This window comes from Nansenia antarctica (assembly GCF_963989245.1).
Source record: "Nansenia antarctica genome assembly, chromosome: 12".
Classification (NCBI taxonomy): Eukaryota; Metazoa; Chordata; class Actinopteri; order Argentiniformes; family Microstomatidae; genus Nansenia; species Nansenia antarctica.
The window spans coordinates 3,237,566-3,248,272 of NC_137682.1; the positions used below are offsets into that span (position 1 = coordinate 3,237,566).

Below are 10,707 nucleotides of genomic sequence, written 5' to 3' on the forward strand. Positions count from 1 at the left end.
TGCCTACCTGTGAAAAGTGGCTGTGAATACTTTGAGGCCGGATTTCTCGGCTCAGTGATTTGGGGGGTATCAACATTCAAATATGCAGCATGACTTCATCAACTTGTTTCAGATTTCAATGTATGACATATCATTTGAAAGCTTACAATCTACTTTTTCATAATCTGGAAAAAACTGAAAAATTACATTGCCAGACTTGCAGACTTCAAAACCCTGTCACATTTGACAATGGTCATGAGCATAAATGCGCCGACGTTTTGTTCCAACGTTTTGTTCCCAGTACATCTAGCGATTTGACACTTTCCTTTTCACAGGTAGGGGGATGGGGGTGGGGGGGGGGGGGGGGGGCGTTTCAAGCTGAAGTTGTCTACGTGCCGCTGGGTGCAGCTGCTCATCCACAGTAATGTTCTCACCAGGCGTGTAAAACGCGATACTATTTTTCACAAATTTGTCAAAGATCTCTTGTCTCCTTGAACACAGAATGTCCGTATTCGAAAGACCCAATAGTTATCCATTTTCATTATTTTTCCAGCTATAATCCCTCTGCAATAAAGATTTTAGACAGAGCCTTCAGCGTGGCCACACCTACCCTCTGGAACTCCCTCCCCACAGTGATCCGCAATGCCCCCACCCTGGACTCCTTCAAACTAGCCCTCAAAACTCATCTGTTCTCCAAGGCATTTGGCCCCTACAGTAGTCATTGTCTGTCTGATCATTCAGTAAAGCGTCCTTGGGCTTTTTGAAAGGCGCTATATAAATTAAAGTTATTATTATTATTATTATTATTATTAGACATTTCGATTTTAGTCAGATAATACTATTTAGAATGACATTCTGAATCAGAATTGCTTTATTTCATAACTGTTTTTTTTCTTCTTCTTTTTTTTCATTCTATTAGCATTTGAATCGGGGGTGGGAGTCACACACTGAAACAACAGTGCTATTACAGTGTTGCTCACATTGTAGCAAAATTAGGGGAAGTTTGTGAATTGCCTACGCACGCTTGGACATGGGGCTTATCAACACCTCCCTAGTAGCCTATATAATTTAGCTATATCTGTAATTATATTATAAGAACATCAGGTGAAGGGCAGTATATACTGTTACGTTTCTCTAAAGGTTCTGTATGTATACAATAGTGTCGGGTCCAGGTGCGGTGTAAGTAAACAATGAGACGGAGATATAATAAAATAAAGACTCTCTTTACTGAGACGTATAGTTCGCAGGTACAAACATAAACTTTCAGACGGAACAACAAAAAGGGGAGCAGTAGGGCTCAGCACGTATGCAATAATAACTAAGGAACTGAGGTCAATAATAAAGTACACGGAAACTAAAGTTTGAGCAAAGGGCTCCAAAGGAGGTACAAGGTTTCAAACAAAGTCAAGGCTCAATCACGTTCCGAGTAACGGATACGTGAAGTGGTAATACGTACACAGGATACTGAAGCATTCCAAACGGGGTAACACAAATGATCGACTGACAAGGGAACAGGGAAAAGGGACACACCTAAATAGCCACATACAAACATACAACAGGTGACAGGTATTAGCAATTAGTTCCAATAAAGTCCAGCCACCAGTAGGTGGTGTCGGAGAGTCGGAGACTCCCCTGGTGACAATATACAGTATGTGCCGATATTGACTTTCTTTTTTAATGAAACTTTGTAGCATCTGACAAATATACTTGAAACTTGATTACATTATGTTCATTTTATATATATCTATATCTATATATATATATCTATATATATATAGATATAGATATATATATATATATATATATATATATATATATATATATATATATATCTGTTACGGTACATGTGGGAAAACGGTACACAACTAGGGTTAGGGTTAGGTGCTAGGGTGCTACGGTTAAGGTTAGGGGTAGGGGTAGGGTTAGGGTTAGACATGCCAGCATGTACCAAGTGGAAGTAGCACCCAACCCTAATCCTAGTTTTCCCACATGTACCGTATTCCCACATGTACCGTAACATATCTATATAAATATATCTTATATTTATACATACGCTTGGACCTCAGCCAGCAAGTTACAGAGTTTCTATTAGGGTTAGGGGTCCTGCGACTAATGTACCAGCAGCGCCCTCCAGCGATCTTTGTGCGTCAGTACACAGACTCCCATTTGACACCTAGGGCGCACTAAAAGTAGGTGAAACAGCGTCACGCTCCAAGTGTTAAAAGGCAATTTAAATGCAATGCCATATTTTCTGATTGCACCAATGGCGGTATTCTGAGTTATTTTTAGTTAAGTGAAGAACGTTCCAGGCTTTCTCTTCACGCCACGGAGGAGGAGTATCGACATGCTATGAAGCATCGTCAGAAGCCTCGCTCTGTATACCTCATTGAGTTGGGAGAGTCAAGGAATCCTTTCACAGCACTTTGCTTCTACAACGGCCTAATGACGACACGGTTCCCTAATCCCTACAGTCAACGGAAAAAAAACGATTTGGTCTGCTCTAGTTCATTTTACTGAAGTGTTATCTATTACACTACAAAATATTCCATTTGTGATAGACGTACATGTTTTCCAGGATACCAAAATGTTTGTCTAAGAGGAACTAACCTTTCTTTTCCTCCTTGAAAAAAAAAAGTCAATCTTTTGATTGTAAGTCGTCTACAAAAACTAAATAATAAAATTTCTAAATAAACAAACGTTGTTTAATACAAAAATGTATTATTTTACAACTGGGCATACAAATAATGCATATAACTCAATGTCGTGGAGTAACCTTTGCAATTCATTCTCAAGTGACGAGACTAGGAGTCTCTTAGACCATAAATCACCAGCAACATGTCCCCATGGCAGCACCTCACAAAATGATAATTGCCGGGACAGAACATATGGGCCTGTCATGCATTAGGGGAGGAGACGTCTCGGCCCTCGTGACGTATGACTTCTTGGGTGCAAAGACATCCAGCGTGCCTGGAGCCTGGAGAAAAGCCTGGACTGCTAAAGATTGTTTCCATGGCAACCCACGGGTTTCCATTGACTGACTTTGCGCCTCACGTAGGAAAGACAAATTACACTGGCCGCGAGTGGGGGGAGGTCTGTCAGGCTGTTAGCCTTGGGGTCAAATTCATGGTGTTTTATTTTCTCACCGTTCCTTAGGCCTACTGTAATTTGCCTATAAGCCTGTATCTGTACTGAAAGAAGTAGCAGTTTTTTGTTAGTGAGAAAGAGGCTTCTACTTGTGTAGAATTTTCCCAATTTTGTTTGGGATTCTTAAGAGAAACTGAAATCTCAGTCAATCTGCATCTTATGTTTCTCATTTGCTTTTAGTAACCAAGAAAACAAACAGTGAGTGCGTAAACAAAGGTATAAAGCAGTGGGAGGTGGGTCGTTTAAGTCAGGGGGGGAGCAGTGAGCAAATGGAACAAATGCTGTTGTTAAACTGGAACACAAGGCTAATAGAAAGTGTAGCAAATTCAAAACACAAATAGACACACACACACACACACACACACACACACGTACACACACGCACACACACACACACACGCACGCGCGCACACACACACACACACACACACACACACACACAGAAACACGCACACACACACACAGAAACACGCACACACACACACACACACACACACACGCACACACACACACACTCACCCCACTCTCTGGAAATGTGGTCCAGGCCAGTTCTGTGGTTGCCCACTTGCTGTCCATTAGCGTCTCTGCAAATCAAGAACAGGAGGGTTAGACCCAAAGGACTATTGTAACAAACAATGACTTAATGACTATTAAGTGGTCAGGAAAATAAAAAACTATACCATTTGGAAAACATAAAGACCACACAGAACAGAGGACTATTATTTTCTGCAAGAAAGAATAACAGTTGTGGTATAAGTGCTCCACACACACACACAACCCCTCTCACACACATACGGAAGAAACCCTGAAGACAGACAATCTGTCATGAAACAACTGTGACACCTCGTAATTAAGGGGCGTTTCACATCAAATGAAATGGTAATGGTGAAAGAAAATTGTTTTTCCTTCTGGGAAGTGTCCTGATATCCTCTTTGATTAAAGATGAGAAGATGTTAAGATGAGGAAATGTACTCATCTTCCTGGAGAAGAGAAATCATCTTTTGATTGAATTTCAGACATTTATTTCTATGCAATACTGCAATCAATCACAGCACCCTCCAGGGCTGAGCTATTACTGGTAATTTCTTCTCTCACAGAGAACCATCCAGGCCCTGAACACAGCAAAGACCTAAGTTCTGGGCCCTGGACAGTCTGATGGCAGCTGCTGGACTGAAAAAATCAGGTGTAGTGCTGAGGCACAGACATGTACATTTCAAGCCTGCAAACTGCGACACTTTAAATAAATTTAAATGTGAAATAATACTATTGTGCAATATGACAACCCTAGTCGTCTATCTGTACAGTATAGTACAGTGGATTGTGTACATAGCCTTTATTTATGTAAACCAGCTCCTTCCCTTCTTGTGATTTTTTTAAAAGTGTTTTTTTTCTTCCCTTTCCTAACACCAGGGGAGCCACCCCTCCTAAATTTCGTTGTTTGGTACCTGTACTGTAGCAATGACAATAAAGTCCATTCATTCATTCATTCATTCATTCATTCATTCAACGATGACCTTTCTCACAGGTCACTGTGTGAGAGTCAAGAGATTGTGATCTGTTTGTTCCTGGCAACAACAGGTGACTCCGGTGTCTTGTCTTCACCTCCCTGTCTGTCTATGACTTCTCAACAAGGTGAGAAGAAGGGTTACGCAAAAAAAAAAAAAGAGAGAGAAAAACATCTATAAACATCGTTGTCCATGTGTCTTACATCTTCTTAGTTGACAAAGTTGACTGCACTAACCCTAACCCTGCCAGATGTACTGCACTTTATAAATTGTAAATATTGACTATGTTCTTGTCTTGTGGTTATGTGTGTGCATGTCCATGTGATAGTTATGTGCAATGTGTGTATGTTTTGGACATTATGTGTTGCTGTATTGAGCTTTTTCCACCTGTACCGAAAAAACAAATTCCACCGACCTAGGTTGTGTGGTCATTAAACGATTCATTCATTCAAAGAGGAAGTATTGCTACAGTTCCAAGGCTATGGAGCACTGGCGGACTCAGGGGGGGGGGGGGGGGGGGGCAGGGGGGGCGACCGCCCCTCCTGGTGCCCCCACGGTTGAAAAACGTCTCTCTTAAGTGCCCTTTTGAGTGGCGAAAATGAGAGGACGTGCCCTATTGGTGCCCCTCCAATGGTCTAAACTTAACCATGTGCCCCCACAGTTGAAAAACGTCATACCTAAGTGCCCTTTTGAGTGGCAAAATTAGAGGATGTGCCCTATTGGCTGCCCTTCCAATGGTCTAAACTTGACCATGTGCACTGATGGGGTCCCATGTTGTGCAGTAGGTGCCCTTTTTTTCTTTTCGCCCCCCCTGCCCTTCAAACAGCCTGAGTCCGCCACTGCTATGGATGCTGCTGCACCAATTACAAGCATGCCTGTAGTGATGAGAGGGTTGATTTAAATGAGTATTGAAATAAATGCCAATGCAGATTCATCCTTTATGAGGTAGAAGAGAGCATTGGATATCTGTCTCTCTCTCCTCCACATTCAACAGGCTTTGATCTCGGGATTCAGACTCACTGCTTCTTGGAAGTCAGATCTATCGCTCCGCATGCCTGGAGGCAACATGAAGGCTACTCAAACTTAAGTCTCTGTAGACCTCCTCACTGATGCTTATTTAACAGGGCTTTGCCTATGAAGAGCACAGAGTACTTCAGTACGGTACGCACTCTACCACACAAAGCACATTAGCCCATAGTGGTAGGCTAATATGTCCATAGGCCATACACACATGAATTATGTTTAGAATAATCAAGAGGATCAAATACAAATAATTCAAACATGCCTTCCCTCGCTGTGCAGCATGAGAGGGACCACTGTTGTTGCTGACATCTGATTCCCTGCTGAAACCAGTTTTGATTGAAACTAGTGTAAAACTCCCTCTGTTTACATGTACCAGTTTAATCCCCTAGCTGCTATATGTCCTCATAAAACGGCAGTAGTGTTGGAGGAGCCTAGCTCAGGGTAAAAAAAAAAAAAAATGCTTCTAAGGGAATTTGTTGAGCATATAGTATCACAACTGGTGGGATTTACAATAGCAAAAACACTCGCCATAACTCTGTCTTCTTCTCACTGTTATGGGAGTACATACATACAAACATGCACACACACACACACACACACGCTAATGTTTTATTCACTTTGTGAAACGGGTACGCTACGAAAAGGAATCCCTCTCCACATATTAATCTGACACACACACACATCCAACAAGCAAATATATTAAATATGTAAGATGCAATGTCATCTCTACTGATTTGTGCATGATCAAATACTTGCATAGAAGATACACACACAGCTAGTTCTGAAAAACCTTTTTTGTGTGTTAACCCAAACCTTTCTAGGGGATGCATATGGTATTTGTGTATATTGTGACGGCCCTGGCCCCATATATTGTCCTGGCCTGTACTAATATCTGTTTCCCTGTCTGCAGAGAGGCCTCCTGCTGGACAGGGTTACTACCGTAATCAGTAGAATGCAGGTCAGCTGGTGGACAGCTGATTGTGCCCCACCTGGTTCCAGGATCCAGGGCATAAGAGACCCATGCAGGCCTCAGTATGGAGGCCCCCTTCTAGGCACCATTATTTTCTATCTTATTTGTTTGTTCCTTGTTTCACACCATGCAACACTCACCTCACCACTTTCCACTACACTCACATTACACCACTGATTTACTGACTACCACACCTCATCTTATTATTGTTATTAGCCTCATTTAGTTTATAATAAAACGTTTATTTTCATTACTTTAAGATCGTGTGTGTGTCTCCCGTCTTTTGTCATGGTCATGAGCCTGGCCGTGACAATATGACTCCCCATTATTAATCGTACGTACACAGAGACTGAGAACGTATACAGAGACTGAGAACGTACACAGAGACTGAGAACGTACACAGAGACTGAGAACGTATACAGAGACTGAGAACGTACACAGAGACTGAGAACGTCCACAGAGACTGAGACAGACCTTTTCCAAAAACTGATTGTTTTGTGTGGTGCTGGTGGAAAGCCAGTGGGAAGTACAGAAATACTGTGTAAGGTAGGGAGATGAAAGGGATATGGAAAGTTAGATCTTTACCTTTTCTTTTTACTGTTTTTTCCCCTGTTTTTATATTCATTCTATGCTTGTATATGTTTTTATATATGTTTTTTATTCACTTTGGGCCGGTTTCAGAGACAAGGCTTAAGCCTAGTCCTGGACTAAATCACACTTTCAATGTAAAATCTCCATTGAAGATGTTTTTTAATCTAGGACTAGGCTTAAGCCTTGTCTCTGAAACCGGCCCTTTATGTTCTTATTCCTGTTGTAAAGCACTTTGAGCTGCATTTCTTGTATGAAAGGTGCTATATAAATAAAGCTTTACTTACTTACTTACTCATTTGTGTTTGAAGCATTGTGAACAGCTTTAACGTGAGCTTAGAATTATAAGGTTCTATCTCCGTTTCGGGTAGTTCAGAGATATTGAGCGTCAAAGTTTTGACATTCCATTATGTTTTGTGAGATGGAACCTTTGTATTCTATTCATTACTAACTCCAAAATGTCAACATTTAAAAAAATAACACCACACAGGCATTAATAAACACCTAATGGATCAGAGTATGTAAAAAACTCAATTTTGACAAAAATGGAGATAGAACCTTATAATTCTAACGTTACGAAGTCAATCTGACCTAATTCAATATCTGCTTTGGGCTGTTTTGCATCTGCTCCTGATGATTCAATTGAGAACTATTCATATTTACATTATAATATCTGGAGAGGGCAAATAAGCCCGCCATTGATATGGAAATGCTCCTATGTAATCATACAGGCCTGTACGTGCAGAAATAACTTAATATGAATGGCGTTAGCTTCTTCAATCATGCATATCAGCTGCTATAGATGGTTTTTTGAGTAATTAGTTATGGACCATATCACTGACCTTTTCCAAATAGCACAAGCAAACAGAATTACAGTGAAAGGAGCTAAAGCAATGGATGAACCAAAGGATTGTTGTCTACGGTTGGGGTCATTTCCATTTCAACTCTTAGGCTCTTAACTGAAAAATAGAGGGTAATTTTCTATTCACTTGTTCAAATGGGGCGGTGGTAGGTAGCCTAGTGGCTAGAGAGGCCGGCGGCTAGCTATCGGAAGCTTCGATCCCCGCTTCAGGAGGGAGCTGCATGTGCCCTTGAGCAAGGCACTTAATCCCTTAATTGCTGCAGGGGCGCCGACTATGGCTGACCTCTGACCCTGTGCCTAGAGCAAAACATACCAAATTCCAACAATTGATTGACAAGTTGATTGCATGGCAAATACAATATTATTATTATTAGTAGTAGTATTATATTATTATATATTAGAAATATTATTATGAATATAAAAATTCATCTCATTTTCAAATTATGGAAAATGAATCAACTGAAAGGGCCCCAAGCCCAAGCCCCCCCGACGCTGATACGTCTGCCCTCCAACCTATCCTCAGAGGACAAACATTAGCCAACATCCACTGTTGTGTTGTGGTTGTGTGTTTCTGTTGAGTGACGGCTGAGAAGTTGTTGGTTTGGAAACTAGCTGATCATCAGGCCATGAGAGCCCAGGGGGGACCAGGGAGGGCTGCTGCCACCGCATTGATTTAGTTGCTGACACCAGAATTGATGAGGGATCAGGCTGGCCGCGGTCCAGCAGAAGCAGATTGTACACAGGGAACTACGGCATGGCAGGCAGGGAGGCAGAAAGGCAGAGAGGGAGGGAGGGGGACGGGCGAGAACAGAAAGCGAGAACAGTAACTACAGAGAAGAGAGAGAGGAGCAGCCCTGGGTGGATGAAGTTGCCTTGGTGCGGCCGGTGTGGGCTCCTCCCTAATGAAATAGTTACACAGAGGGAAAACATATTGCTTGCCAACCATTGACCCTCTATTCATTCAATGATCACACGTGTCATTCTGCATGTATCACATGTTGCCATCAATTGGCTGGTAACTGTACCTGTACTACCGTCTGTGCCTTCAGTTGTCCCTTGTGGGAAATTAGGTATTTAAAATGTAATTGAATTAGGACGTGTATCATTTCCTGTTACCGGTGTACTTGCTGTTAGTTTTTAACATACTTGTTTCCTTTATGTGAAATTTGTGTATTCATCATGTGGTACGAATGTAGCTTTCCCATCTGTGTCAGTGTAGTGCAGTGGTGGACTCAGGCTGTTTGAAGGGCAGGGGGGGCGAAAAGAAAAAAAGGGCACCTACTGCACAACATGGGACCCCATCAGTGCACACGGTCAAGTTTAGACCATTGGAAGGGCAGCCAATAGGGCACATCCTCTAATTTTGCCACTCAACAGGGCACTTTAGTGCGACGTTTTTCAACTGTGGTCAAAACACATGGTCAAATTTAGACCATTGGAGGGGCACCAATAGGGCACGTCCTCTCATTTTCGTCACTCAAAAGGGCATTTTTGCCACTCAAAGGGGCACTTAAGAGAGACGTTTTTCAACCGTGGGTTGAAAAAAAAAAAAAATCCTGAGTCCACCAGTGGTGTAGTGAGAACTAGTTCCTGACATCCATGGGTGCATAGCTGCATGGAACTATAAAGGCCTTGGTCATTCATACTGAAGTGGAAGAGGAGGGCATATTCAGCTAGTTAGGTGTGAATGACAACAGAGAACAGAGGACTTAACAACAGCAACACAGCCACTGCTGCAATGACATAAGGGTGTGATATCTTCAACACACACAGAGGAGGGCAGAGAATGTTAATGTATGCCTGTATTTGGTGCTGAAGGCTACCAAACTGTTGCTGTGTGCGTTTTTAATGATCAGTAATAGAAGAAAAAGCACATAAACACTCAACTTCCAGATGCATTTAACAGTATCCACATTACACATTACAATGACACACTGTAAGAGTAACAGTCTTGATAAGGATACAACAATCAGTACCATTTGCACACCCTGTGGCAACATGAGAAGAGTTCTTTTAACTGTTTTCATATATTTGTAACTATTGCAAATACAGACGTTTTCAACCAAGCAAAGCATCCAGCAGCAGAAAGGTTGCATTAGAATCGAAATAACCGTTATAATCACAATGTGTCGTGCAAAATATTGCATTTTACGTTGCATTGCATGAGATCATTCAACAAATCAGTATTGCCTTCGCCGTGCGTGGTAGCCTACCATTTATTGCAGATTATTTAGAAACATAGGCTATACATATCTCAAGAAAGAAAAGTGCAATATAAACGATAATAAAAACAGATTTCACATACCTTCCACGGCCAGTACCACGGGGAGCACCCAGATGCATACCCATAGCAAGCAACCCATTGTCCTGATCCAGAACCAGGATCTCTGTGCCACATGAAGGGTTCAGACTGGACTCTCACCGTTTCACAGCTCTCTTAATTCTCATAATATCTTGGAACAGTACAGGCCTAAGGAACTATAACAATATCCATCCTACTCAAATCCAATCGCCTTCAGTTATCAAGATCAAGCACTTTCTGTTTTTCCCATTCAAAGGATCTGATAATTCCCCGACGTGAAAAATACAAGAGAGGCTACTACGGACCATCACAATGCACAATGCGCCCTTTCTCT

The 10,707-nt window shown here is 41.8% G+C and overlaps 1 protein-coding gene across 1 annotated transcript in view; it reads right to left on the minus strand.

Moving 5' to 3' along the window:
- The window catches only part of ephb3a (eph receptor B3a), a gene marked incomplete at its 3' end in the record, with an annotated part of 31,615 nt that extends 21,196 nt beyond the window's left edge, over positions 1-10,419 (minus strand). Inside the window, 2 exon segments of the mRNA XM_080543040.1 lie at positions 3,643-3,707; positions 10,377-10,419. Coding sequence (XP_080399166.1) covers positions 3,643-3,699 — 57 coding nt within the window. The 5' untranslated portion in view covers positions 3,700-3,707; positions 10,377-10,419.
- Between the last annotated feature and the right edge of the window lie 288 nt (positions 10,420-10,707).